General features: G+C 53.5%; 1 protein-coding gene across 2 annotated transcripts in view; it reads right to left on the reverse strand.

Annotated features, from left to right (window-relative positions):
- LOC8070809 (methyltransferase-like protein 13) overlaps window positions 1–14,140 on the reverse strand; it is a 37,407-nt gene that overhangs the window by 10,143 nt on the left and 13,124 nt on the right. For both annotated transcript variants that reach the window (XM_002447643.2, XM_021462497.1), the window contains one exon: window positions 11,180–11,228. In XM_002447643.2, the coding sequence (XP_002447688.1) occupies window positions 11,180–11,228 (49 nt within the window). The remainder of the gene's footprint in view (window positions 1–11,179; window positions 11,229–14,140) is intronic.

Genomic DNA, 14,140 nt, shown 5'->3' on the forward strand with positions numbered 1-14,140 from the left:
GGTTATTTCTCACACATGCTATCCTCTCGATGAGAGTAAGGATCCTGCTCACACCTAGAGCAAGGATCCAACGACTAACAAGTGGTATCAGAGCCGTAGTATCCTGTAGCCTAAGCATTTCCTCCTCAATCCCTTCTCCAATCGAGCTCCCTGCCTTGCAGCAGCCCCAGCTGGCAGCAGCAGCTGTTCCAGCTGCCTCTGCTCTCCGCACAGCAGCACGCCATGGCCGTAGAAGGGTAGTCTCAGCACTCGGGCACCTCGAGCGCGCGGCGTCGGCAGGCGGTCGACCTTGCTGCAGCAGAGGAGCGCAGGCGAGCAGCGGCAGCGACCGCTGCAGCAGCAGCGAGGGCGTCGAGGCTGGCCCAAGCGGAGCTGGCAGCAGCCAGAGCGGAGGTGGAGGCAGCAGCTGCTGCAGATGCAGCGTGTGCAGCGGCAGCGGAGGTTGAAGACCTGCGCAGCAGTCACAGCAGCTCCATCGCTGCTGATGACAGTGCTGACCCAGACCTAGAGCTGCTGGAGAGAGATGCAGCACGCCGGCGAGCAGCGCAGTGGGCAGCTTTGCACGCCCACGAGCATGGCCGCCGTCCAGACAGGCGTGGAGGCGCCGGCAGCGCTCCTGGAGGAGGCGCGCACGGCAATGGCAGTGGACAGGTCGAGGAAGAGCATGGCCTTCGCAGGCCACGTGGCTCTCTCCCCGGACCGGTACCGTGGTGGAGCCGGCGGCGCTCCTGGAGGAGGCACACATGGCAACGGCGGTGGACGGGTCGAGGGAGAGCACGGCCTTCGCAGGCCGCGTGGCTCTCTCCCCGAACCGGTACCGTGGCTACCACGGGTACCAGGCTGTTGCCAGGGACGTTGGCCCTGGTGGTGGGTGGCCTACCCTCACCAAGACCAACTATGTTGAGTGGGCTGCGGTGATGAAGGTGAGACTTCAGGTGCTGCACATGTGGGAGGCAGTCCGGTATGGCGACGTCGACTACGACCAGGATCGACGGGCACTGAATGCCCTCATCACTGCAGTCCCGACCGAGATGCAGTTCTCGCTTACCAGCAAGCGGACTGCCAAGGAAGCTTGGGACGCCATTGCTGCATCACGCATCGGCAGTGATCACGCCCGCAAGTCCACATTGCAGCAACTCCGCAAGGAGTGGGAGGACCTGGCCTTCAAGCCAGGTGAGGACGTTGATGATTTTGCTCTCCGTCTCAACACTTTGCTGCAAAAAGTGGTGCAGTTTGGTGACAACACCTACAGCGAGGAGAGAGCTGTCGAGAAGCTCTTCCGCTGCGTCCCCGAGAAGTACAGGAAGATGGCTCGCTCAATCGAGTCTCTTGCTAGATCTCTCCACGATGTCGATCAAGGAGGCGATAGGTCGCCTCAAGGTCGTCGACAGTGACAAGCCACAACCCTCCTCGGGGCCCAAGCTCCTTCTCACCCAGGAGCAATGGGCTGCCGGGCAAGGTGACAAGAAGGGGGAGCCTTCTTCTGCAGCACCCAGCCGCAAGAGTGGCAAGCGCGGCAAGTCACGCAAAGGCACCCAGGGCGGGGCGCAAGGGCGTGCCGACGGAGGTGCCCGCGGAGGTGCCCAGGGCGCCGCCGCCGAAAAACCCAAGCCGGCACAGGATGACTGCTGCAACAACTATGGTCGTGCTGGCCATTGGGCTAAGGACTGCAGGTAGCCACGACGCGCCCAGGCCCACGTCGCGCAGGCAGAGGAGCAGCCTGCTCTGTTCATGACACATGCTAGCACCAAGCCACCCCCAGCAGCACCGGCTGCAGCGACTCTTCTCCACCTCAACGAGCCCAAGGCACACGCCCTCCTCAGCAGCAGGTCCGGCGGCAGCAACAAGATCGATGGGTGGTGCCTCGACACCGGCGCCACCCACCACATGACAGGTCGGCGAGAGTTCTTCACCGAGCTCAACTCCGATGTTCGAGGCTCCATCAAGTTTGGGGACGCCTCCGCCGTAGAGATCAAGGGCGCCGGCTACGTCATCTTCGTCGCCAAGAACGGCGAGCATCGGCTGCTCACCGGCGTCTACTACATCCCCACGCTGAGGAACTCCATCATCAGCTTGGGACAACTGGATGAGAATGGCTTGCGCGTGGAGATCAAGGACGGCGTACTTCGCATTTGGGATCCTCGTCACCGACTTCTCGCCAAGGTGAACAGGGGAAGCAACCGCCTCTACGTTCTTCACGTACAGGTGGCGCAACCCTTTTGTCTTGCAGCTCGGCAGGATGATGAAGCCTAGCGGTGGCACGAGCGCTTTGGGATCTTGTTGACGGGAAATAATACCCAGTTCTATATACTCAAAAGCCCATCAACAGTCCTCGATTGAAGAAAGATAAGCATCATATGAACATATTTATCACTAATAAAGTTCAACTTGTACTCATAGCTTGTTCAATGCAGGGAAGAAGGAAATGAGCCTTATGGGCCCCATAACCCAGGTCAACCGACCAGGGTTTGGGCCCTCCAGGGGCTCCCCTCCATGGCATAAGCCATGGCATACTCCAAGGAGTCAATCCCAACCCTTGGATCCAAATGTGCTTGCCCTCAACGGTTCAAACACTTAGCACATGGATCCTTGGGCCCACATGGAAGCAAGCAAGTGTGCAACTAGACTCAATTTTGGACAACACTTCACATGACAAGTGGGGACACCACCAGGAGGCCAGTGGTGGGCCAGGGGCACCAAAGGTCGGTCGGCCGACCGACCAATTGGGTGATGCCACCTGGCCAAGCCTCCCACTGACTTAAGGACCTTCCAGAAGGTCAGTGGGACCCACTGTCAGCCAAAGGGCACGTCGACCGACCTACATGTGGGCTCCATCTGGAGTCGGTTCACTCCCACCGACCTTCCTCATGTGTGGCAATGCTCCAACCGTCCATCTAAGGCGGTTGGGAGGTCGGTGCATCCAAGGGTGGAGTAGGAAGGAGCACGCGGATCGCTGACGTGGCACCCCCTCTCTCACCCCTATATAAGGAGGGGTCCTCCATCTCCCATAAGACATCTTCCATCTATCATTTCATTTCCAAATCCCACTTAGGAGATCAAGTGTAGTGTAGTCTAGTCTAGAGTGGGAGTTAGAGTCGAGTCGAGCGAAGCTCGGATCTCCGGAGCTGTCTTCTGGAGAGTCTGGTATAGCTCTTGTACCTTTTCTCTTGTATTACATTCTTTATATTAATATAGGCTTTCTTTACTTTACTAAGTATTTACTTCAAGTCTTTACTTTGAGTATTGCTTAGTGCATTACTATACTTGTAGTAGTGTTGTGTCTTAGTCTTATTAGTGTAGTTGCCTTAGTTAGATTAGTGTCTTCAACACCTTGGGTGTGTTCCACTACCATTAGGGGCTTCGGCTATTTACGTGATAGTTGAAGTTATAAGACTAGTGTAAGCGAGGTGCTTAGGCTACCGCTTATTAGTGGATGCCACCGTATCAAACCTGTTAGCGGGCGGCAGCGAAGCGTGACAGGCCTCTGCTCCCAGTAGGTTCTATTCACGTCGGGTAAGGTCTGTAGGCGCCCATAAGACAAAGATCCGCTTGGATAGGAGTTTCGTCCTCCTATTGCAGTCGACTTCCACCACACAAGACTGTTTGGATACTAGTCTAGTTGAGTCATTTACATTGATTAGGATTAGAACACAGAAGTAGAGTTAGATACATAGGAGTCCTTACTCACTTGTCCTCCCACCTAGCTAGCTCACTACCAGTTATCTTTACTTATCTTTATCTGACTTATCTATTATTCTATTTTGCTATTCTTACCCCTTTTATTAGCACTAGTGAACTTAGATTGAGTAGACACAAACCACAGATATCCATCCATATATTTATTAAGAGTCTTAGCCCGCTTCCTGTGAGCGAACTATAAATTACAACACCGCGGATACAGCGGTACCTGTGCGCTTGCAGAGTTACCCTTGGTACGTCTTGCATCACCGCTAGAGTTTAGCGTTGCTTAGCATTCTTGAAGCCGTTGCTCAGGGTAGTCTGACACCCTATCCTAGTAACAGCTCAGGCTTGCAATTAAGCAGTGCTGGTTAGGCGCCACCATTTCTAGATACTTGTCACATCTTACTCTAGCCGGTGTGCGTTAAGATTTGCCAACAGCACCTCAACTTCGAGGCCCTGAAGCAGCTCAGCAACAAGGAGATGGTGCAGGGCATGCCGTGTGTCGACTACGTGGAGCAGTTCTGCGACACCTGCGTCCTCACCAAGCAGTGACGGCTGCCCTTTCCCCGCCAAGCAAGCTTCCGCGCCAAGGAGCTGGAGCTCATGCATGGCGACCTTTGCGGCCCCGTGACACCGGCTACACCTGGAGGACGACGCTACTTCCTCCTCATCAACGACGCGTCCCGCTACATATGGGCTGTCCTCCTCGACACCAAGGGGGCAGCCGCAGACGCCATCAAGCACCACCAAGCAGCTGTGGAGGAGTGCGGCTGCAAGCTTCGGGTGCTGCGCACGGACAACGGCGGCGAGTTCACGGCAGCCGAGTTCGCGGCGCACTACGCCGACGAGGGGATCCAGCTCCACTTCACCGCGCTGTACACCTCGCAGCAGAACGGCGTCGTCGAGCAACGCAACCAGACAGTGGTCACCACCACCCACGCCCTCCTCAAGCAGAGAGGGATGCCGGCGATCTACTGGGGAGAGGCGGTGATGACCGTCGTCCATCTCCTCAACCGCTCGCCCACCAAGGCGCTTGACGGCATGACGCCGTACGAGGCCTGGCACGGGCGCAAGCCGGTGGTGAGCCACCTCCACGTCTTCGGTTGTCTGGCGTTCGCCAAGGAGCTCACTCATGTCGGCAAGCTCGACGACCGGAGCACTCCAGGAGTGTGCATCGGCTACGCGGAGGGCGCCAAGGCCTACCGCATCCTCGACCCTGCGACACAGCACGTCCGCATCTCCCGAGACGTCGTGTTCGACGAAGGGTGAGGCTAGACTTGGGACAAGGCGGTGGACGACGGCTCAGCTTCGACCCTTAGGGACTTTGTCGTCGACTACGTCCACCTGGAGGGAGCCGGGGGAGCTAGCAACTCGTCCTCACCGAGCTCGCCCTCCTCGGCACCCGGCTCGCCATCAGCTTCGGCGAGCCCACCACCGCCTTCACCACCAGCGAGTCCAACACCACCGGCTACACCACGCACTCCTGCACCGGCTCCCCACTCTCCGACAACTCCAAGGTCGGCACCAGCAGCTTTGGCCCGTCAGCGTTTGGTGGAGTTCACCACTCCACTGTCTGGCGACGAGGACCGCATTGACGTCTACCACGACGACGAGCCTCTATGCAAGGCAGAGTACATAGCCACCGCCACTGCTGCAACTCAAGCTCTATGGCTGTCCAGATTGCTCTGGGAGTTACTGGGCAGGGAAGTTGATGTTGTGGAGCTAAAGGTGGACAACAAGTCTGCTTTAACCCTGGCCAAGAACCCAATCTTCCATAACAGAAGCAAGCACATCAGGATCAATACCATTTCATCAGAGACTGTCTGGAAGATGGAAGCATCAAGGCCAACCACATCGCCACTACTGATCACCTTGCAGACATACTCACTAAGTCCCTGGGCAAGGCCAAGTTTCATGAGATGAGGAGGATTGGTCTTAAGCAGATCAACTAGCACTAGACTTAGGGGGAGATTGTCAGTTAAGCCAAGTGCCAATGTTTTTGAGGCGTTGTGGCGAGGCGTGGCGCCCGACCCCCTTCACAACGCCTGGGCGTTTATGGCGGACGCCTAGGCGACGCCATACGCCCATTTTAGGCGTTGTGCAGACTAGAACTTTAGATACTAGAGCAGCACATATACCTTGTTCGTTCCCAATTCTTGAGCCCATACATACTAGTGTAGCTAAAAGCAGAGTATACACACTAGTCTAGCTAAGAGCAGAGTACATGCACCAGTCCATGGCCAAAGGCAAAGCCAAGAAACACAAAAGGCGGCATGTGGCTGGGAGATTTGGGAGACTAAAACAGAGGTCCCGGCAGGGAGTTGGGAGATTTGGGGGACCAAAACAGAGGAGATGGCAGGACCTGGGATATTTGGGGGAGCAGAACAGAGGAGCGGGGGGCTGGGGGATTTGGGGTAGAGCACGAGGAGGCACAGTATACAATATTTAGATTCAGACTTCAGAGCAACAGTAGACTATAGTATACAGAGCAGAGCAGACAGCAGAGTACACAGGATTTGGAAAAGCAGAGTGGAGGCGGGGGGGACATACTAGGCGGAAGGGGAAGTACCCGACGGAGGCGCAGTCAACAGGCGGGCCGACGGGGAAGACTCGAGGCAGAGTCACACGAGCAGGTGCGGACTGCAGCAGCAACGTGCGACGATGCAGGGCCGGCTCCCGCGACAGGGGCGGATGGACAAGCGGAGATGCAGCAGGGCCGGCTCCCGCGACAGGGGCGGCTGGCTGGTGGGCACGAGCAGAGGAGCAGTGAAGCGGAGCTCCAGGTCCGTCTGTTGCCTTCTCTCTTCCTCTCCCCTTGCCCGCACTCGCTGTAAATGACTCGCGCGGTAGATTTCCCTCGCGAAGAGGCTATCTGGACGGACGGGCGGTCGATTTCCCGCCCCTCTTACTTTTCCCGCAGGCGCGCGCTCGACTTCCCCCGGGGCCACGCCCCTTTTCGCGCCCTTCACCGCAACCAGCGTCCGCGGCGCGGCTGTAGGCGTCCGCCCGACGCCATTCGTGCCTAGGCGACGCCTAATCCTATGAGGCGGACGCCATACATGCTGAGGTCGTGGCGACCCCGACGCCCAGGCCCTCGACCACGCCTTGTCGCCTAGGCGACGACTAGGCAACGGCTCAAAAACATTGCCAAGTGCTATGTATCTTATTTACTGCAGTTACTATTTACTGTCTAGTACTTATCAGGTTCCTTGGCAACCAAGTTGATCATGGTGCCTTGGAAACCAAGTAGGTCAAGCATCTACTTTTGCTAGAGAATATGTTGTAGTAGGTGGCTGCCCACTTAGGCTATATAAGCAGTGGCAGCACCCCTTCGTAACCAAGTCCTGTAATCCTATTTTCCAATCCAAGCGGCTATATGCCAAGCTGCCCTCTGGGCTTTTACCCTGATCTGATCCATGTGTGGCCAACAGGTCACTGAGAAGCCGACTGGCAAACCCAAGAGATCCCTCTTCGCTGACAATGTTGTCGGCCTATCTGAACCAGACCTCGTCGCCGTCGTGGAAGGCGCCCACGTACTCGTCGATGTCGGTGGGTAGAGAAGCGAACTCCAGTGGCGGTGTCCGTTGTCCTGCCATCGCAAGGAACTGTAGTGGAGGTGAATGTGCTGCTCTCCAGCAGCAGCAGCAGCAGCAGCAGCAGCCTGCTCTCCAGCGGCAGCAGCAGCTGCAGCCTGCCCTCCAGCAGCACCTCCTCCTTGGATCACTAAGTGCTCGATGGTGAAGGTGCTGCTGACACCACCATCTTCCCCAGCGTCTTGCTGCACCTAATCCCAAGCAGCCATCTCATCAAACACTATGTCCCTAGAGACCACTACCTTGCCTTCCTTGGATCATAGAGCCGATAGGCCTTACTGCCCTCCTCGTAGCCCAACAGCACCAGGGTGCTGCTGACACCACCAGCTTCCCCGGCACCTTGCTGCACCCAATCCCAAGCAGCCATCTCATCAAATACTACGTCCCTAGAGACCACTACCTTGCCTTCCTTGGGATCATAGAGCCGATAGGCCTTGCTGCCCTCCTCGTAGGCCAACAGCACCAAGGGCTTGCTTCTGTCTTCCAGCTTGCCGAGGTGGGGCTTTGTGTTCTTGACATGGCCAATGCATCCAAATGTCCCGAGGAAGGAGACATTAGGCTTGCGTCCATGCCAAGCTTCCAATGGCATCTTGCCCTTCAGGGCCTTGGTCGGCGCGCAGTTGAGGATGAACACTGCCGTGGTCATCGCTTCTCCCCAGAACTCCGCCGGCATCTTAGACTTCATCATGGATCTCGCCATGTCAACCACCATCTGGTTGTGCACCTTTCCACCACACCATTCTGCTGCGGCATGTACGGAGCGGTGTGATGGCGCACTACACCATCTGTGCAGTACGCAGCGAATTCCACAGAGATGAACTCACCACGGCGATCAGTTCACAGCACGTGCAGCTTCTTCCCGCTCTCAGCAGAAGGTGCAGCCACATAAACCGGCTGCTTTCACCCACAAGCAAGATGAAGTACTTACGATCCATACTTCAGGAAGAACAGCCTCCTTGCTTCCCGGCCAGGCAGCTGTCACACAGCTCGCCTGCGTGCTAAATGTGAGGCAGCCCCCGGACCATATTCTCCAGCTTGCCGAGGGCGTCGAAGCTGAGATGGCCATAGCGGGCGTGCCACAGACACAGCTCCTCCATGCACCGTGCAGCCAGGCAAATGGGCTGCTCCACCTTCAAGTCAAGCAGGTACAACTGGTTCCGGGACCTCTTCACCTTGGCGGGAAGTCAACTCTTCACCGTCCTTGATCAGCACCTCGCTGCGGTGCTCATCCAGCTGGCCAACATTGATGATGCTTGAAAGCAGTTGCGGGATGTAATACACATCCGTAAGCGCGCGGTGCTCGCCATTCCGGCAACTAAAGATGATGGTGCCGCGCCCTCGGATCGCCACCCTTGAGCCGTCACCAAACTTCACCGTGCCGGTCATGTTCCCTTCGAGCTCAGAGAAGGCCGCCTTGGAACCCGTCATGTGGTTGTTGGTGCCAGAGTCTAGGTACCATCGCTGCTCCTGCTCGCTGCCCACATGTCCGAGGTGGACTTGGATGCGTGGCTCATCGAGGTTAACAGCCTTCAAGCCTTCCCGTGCTCCTGTACCATCATCACCTCTCCCTTCTCCTTGGCCTCAATGTCACGCATTGCACAGAACGTCACCATCAGGAGAGTGGCCTCATCATCATCATCATCATCAGCCTGCGCCAAATGAGCCTCGGCCTTCTTCTCCCCTGCTTGCGATTTGGGCACTCCTTTCCCGAGGTGTCGGCAGGCGTTGGGGTTGATCTTCTCCGAAGAAGCCTTGCCACGACACTTGCCGTCGCTAACGTGGCTGGAGGAGGCTTCCCTAGACTCCTTCATCCGGGCAGCCCACTCTTCCTCTATCAGCAGCAGCTTGCCGCTGTCCGTCGTTGTTGTGGGTTGCTTCATGCGCTCGTCCACCACACGCAGACGGCCAATCACATCCTCAATAGTGAGGGTGGACAGGTCCAGCATCATCTCTATGGAGAGAGCGATCTGGATGTACTTCACTGGCATGAAGCGTAGGTACATGGAGACCACCTCTTCTTCGTCAATGGTGACGCCGTGGCTCCCCAACTTGATGATGAGCAACTACAGGCAAAGGAGAAGTCCTCCACCAATTCACCGTCCTTGAACTAAGGTTGGCATACTCGCTTCAGCAACTGGGCCGTCACCTTTTTTGCGCGAGAGCCAACGCAATCACAACAATGGCCTCCCACGCCTCCTTAGCAGTTTTCTTCGCCCCCAATGGCTCCATGTACTCCGTTGGCACAGCAGCGATGAAAGCCTCCATCGCTGACATGTCGTCCTCTTCATTGTAGGTGCCCTTGTCAATGGCATTGCAGAGCCGTCGAGCTCTGAGCTTGACCTTCATGGTCACCACCCACTCGCCATAGTTGGTGCGAGTCAGCTGTGGCCAACTAATCCCGCTGACCTCCCGCACCGTACGCACGACAACCTCCTGTCGTGGCTGGGCAGCCCCAGCAACACTGCCGCCTCCCACAGCGGAGCCCGCAGCTCCGCTGCTCTCGCCCGTCTCTGAGCCAGGTGCCATCGCCGGCACTTAGTCCGGCGACGCAGCTGGACGGATCTGATACCACTTGTTGGTCCCTTGCTGCCCTGCACAGGTATGCAGTAAGCTTACCAGCACATGGCTAGAGGTAGAAGAAGGGGTGAGAACAGCACACACACTGCAGAAGCGCATTGGCCAAGGCTCTGCCCTTTGGTTGTGGCAACTGAACTGAATATCACATTACCAGGGCTACAATTATATACACAGAGAACTGAAACCAGAGAAGGTGGGCTGCTGAACTACAGTCAAGGTCTACTACCCTAGCTGCAGGATAAGCCTGCAATACTTATTAGCTAAGAGACACAATGGCCTACCAAAATTCTGTGTCCCCACTACTCCTAGTCAAGTGTTCCTACTACAGCTTGGTTGTTGTTCAATCTTTCAAAGTTGGTCTGCAGTTTCAGATTTCTAGTCACCAAGCTACAGCCTTGTCGTGCAAGACCAGCAGCAAATTATTCAAAGGGATTGGGGGGGGGGGGGGGGGGGGGGTTGGGGGGAGGTTCCCACTAATCTCTTAGTGGCCTCTACTTATTGACTCTTCTTTATATGAAGCATCCTAACAATAAGATCTAATAGACAGAGAGCATTTTAAGGGGAATGAGTCATCTAGACTCCTTTTTTTCCTTAAAATATCGATATGCAGCTCTCCTGTGTGTTCAAAGAAAAAAGAATAGAGAGTACAAAGGCTCATCTACTATAGGCCCATATGGCCCATGACGCTCTCTCTCTCTCTCTCTCTCTCTCTCTCTCTCTCTCTATTAATATATATATATATATAGTCATTATCTTCTCAAACCTTCAAGGTTAGTAACATCAAACATTAGCAAGTATGCTACTCACATAACATTAATCCTTCCAGGAGCCAGGTTACACAAGACAATGTAATGTAGTGGACTAACACAAAGCCAAACTGGGTCAAGTCATCAATTAATGATGCCCAAACACTGAATATTCTGATTCATTCCATAACTGGCTTGGAATGGAGTTTCATGGTTTAGGGACTCGAGTTTTGGCAGTTTTTTGGTGTATATACTACTCCATTTCAAAATATAAATCATGGTTGGACTCAGTACAGTCTCCAAAACTAGACTGACTTTTAGTTTCTATTATACTACAATGTCACAACAAATTCTAACCATAATACTTCCACATGTGACCAATGCAACGCTACTTTTTTTATTTTGAGTAACTAAATTCACATCATGTGAGGCCATGGCTGAAGATTGAAGGTCTGACTATTAAAATGTGTCAACACCTTGTAGAATTAAATGAAGGAAATATAATAAGAAGATTCGATTAGTCCCTCCTAATCGACTCCATAATTAGCTAAACTAAACAATGGCTTTTAGGGAAAATTATACCTCTTGCAGAATATGTCTTTGTTTAACACCATCACCTGCCATCATGAACCTGGCATACCATAACCACAAGATCAAATATATCTCAACTAAATTTTCAAAGAAAATATCAATTAAAGAAAAAAAAAAGGTTCAGCAGTGCTCAGTGGGATTCAATTTGGTCATGCAAACAATTGTACAAGCACTTAAGTGTTTGCTTTACTAATATCATCTGTAAAAGTGGCTGGCTCTTCCACTGAATGAAGACGACAAAATGAATTTCACATCATTTTTTTAGTAAAAATGCAACTGCATAGTTGTTGCAGTCTGGAACAATCATGTATCTCCCTTAAGAACGAATAGTATGATATTCTGGCATATCCTTCTGCAACTACAAAGTCAGCTAATGGTTCTCAAATGCTAAATAAGAGACACTAAAGCATCACTCTCCCAGTTATTCGTTTGTATATTTCACACCTGTTGGCTCTTTCCATAATTTACTTCCACTTGTTTACCATACAATGCCTTCTCATTCTTATGAATACAGTGCCAAAATTGTTAGAATCATAGATATTAATTGCAATTTCTGAAGTCTAAACAGCAAATATTATTTGCCAAATTTATTAGTTCGCAATATCTAATTGTTAAATTCAGAGTTATACTTATGAAAAACTATATGTGATGTCCTTATTTTCATGCTTTTGAATCATATATAAATAATTATTTCTATGCCTTTCTGGTCTTCTCTCTTCTAGCTTCTTTCTTTAAAGTTGACATAAAAGTATTAGAGACATAAAAGTATTAGAGATATGTATAGTCTAACAAATGTATACCATGTTGCTTGTATTACAAGTTGTACTTGACTATATATATGAAAGCCCCCCTCCCCCTAATTGGGTGTGAGGCGTTCCCTAATTCTCTACAAAAAGGATACACCTTCCATTTCAAAATGTAGGGCGTACTAGAGTTTGGAAATGTCCTATCTACTATTTCACATCGATGTACGATCCATGCCTATGCAATGTTCACCTAAAATGATTGTGCATGCATATCTACCATTATATCAAATATACTTTAGTGATTATGTAATTGGCTGGCTTTGTATGGCATGTCAAATTGACTCCTTTGCGGAGAATATGCAGAATGTCAGTATTTAACAGTATTTGAAGTTGACATCAAAATCTTTCATAAAATGGCAATAGGGTGATATGGCGTGGGCGACGTGGAGAGCGTAGGGGGATCAGAGCAGCAGCTGGTATTGAGAATTGGAACGCAGAGGATAGCGAGGCAAGGGCGGTGGAGGTTGGTCGCTTGTGGCTACGGCAGAACCGCTCGCAGACACCATCGAAGGGTTAAACCCTACCCGCCTAAGGGAGGTTTATTTTCTTCTTCCATGATTACAAATCAATCTAAGGTGCCCTTTATATCTCAGGTGCACTTCCCTAGAAGCGCTACATGGAAGACGTTGTGGATGTGAGCCTTAGGAAGAAGCCGAAGGCGACAAGCAGCAGCACCAAGCCGCTCGATGACCTGGTAAGGCCTGAAGTAGCGAGGCCCCAACTTTGAGGAGGAAGCCGCAGTGATGCCAACAGTCGTGCGCGCCCTGGTGAAGACGAAGCCAAACCCAGTCACCAACTGAATACTCCAAGCGCCTCTTGTTCTGATGCTCCGTCATGACATCCTGGGCCAGCAATAGCCGTTCTCGAATGTTGGAGTATGAGTAATGTAGGCCCATGTACGGCAACTATATTGCTACCCTGTCTAGGGTTAGCCTAATTGAGGAAAACCTAATTCTAACATGGTATCAGGCTAGTCTTCTCTCCCTCCCCCCTCCTCCCAGCCGCCAGGCCCTTCTAGCGCCGCCGCTGGCCAGTGAGCCCCCCTGGGCCGCCGCCGCGGGTGCCATGGCTGGCCAGCCGCCTCCCCTCCACCTTCCCCAACTTACTTCGGTCACTTCCCTACTCTCCAACCGTCGTGGGCGCAGTTGGCGGCCGCCGCTACACTGGCCCTGTCCAGCGCCGCCAACGGCCATCCTAGGGCGGGCGCAAGCAGCCAAGCTACGGGTGGCGCCTGGCCCCCTCCTCCCAGCGCGGCTCAGGGCGCGCCCCGCCCGCCGCCACCTGGCGCGGCGCCCCTCCTCATGGCTACAGCTCCGGGGGACGGCAGCGGGCACCCAGCCACCTAGTATGGGCGGCCTTCCCCTGCAGCCGGCCGTCGGCGACCCTCCCTTGCAGCCAAGCGCAGGCGCGGTGGGCCAACCGAGCGCAGGCACGGGGGGCTCAGAGGATGCCGCCGTGGATGCCGCGACCACCGACACCGTCGTCGACCCTACCTCTAACGCCACTGGCGGCCTGGTCATGGGCGCCATGGCTCATCCTTTCCCCTTCGGCATGCCGCCGTGGACTCCTACACCTAGCAACATGGTGGGCACAGGGGCCAGCACCAACCCTTTCCCCGCTCCACCACCCCCACCGCCTGAGCAAGTGATTTTTGGAGCAGCAATGTTGAGGTTCGACAACCAAAGCCATGGCATGGGATAAGCTACTGCCAAGCCAAAGTGCAATTGATCTCTCCATGGCTGTCACCAGAAAAGACAGTGACCTCATTTACTGTATTCAGAACTTGGCATGTGTCTATGGCTGCAATTAGCAAAGATGAGATACTACTGTCACATCTCTGCCATGGGTTACGCAAATAGGAGATTGTTTAATGTTGGAGAGGCCTGCATGTATTCACAAATTATGGAGTGTATATCTCCTTGGTTATTGTCTGGATGTATCACAAGGGTAGGAGCCTGCATATTTATTTACAGTTCCCTATACATCAATCTGAGAAGGTTGTGGTTTCTAGATTATTTTTTGTCAGATGGAGAGAAGCAAAATCTATGTGGAAGAGCAAGCCAATGGGTCATATATGACATGAAGAGATTATTATATATTGTAGAGGATGGGAAATGGTGTGAGCAAGCATCACTCGTTGATGGAT

Source organism: Sorghum bicolor, chromosome 6 (genome assembly GCF_000003195.3).
Source record: "Sorghum bicolor cultivar BTx623 chromosome 6, Sorghum_bicolor_NCBIv3, whole genome shotgun sequence".
In the NCBI taxonomy this organism is placed as follows: Eukaryota; Viridiplantae; Streptophyta; class Magnoliopsida; order Poales; family Poaceae; genus Sorghum; species Sorghum bicolor.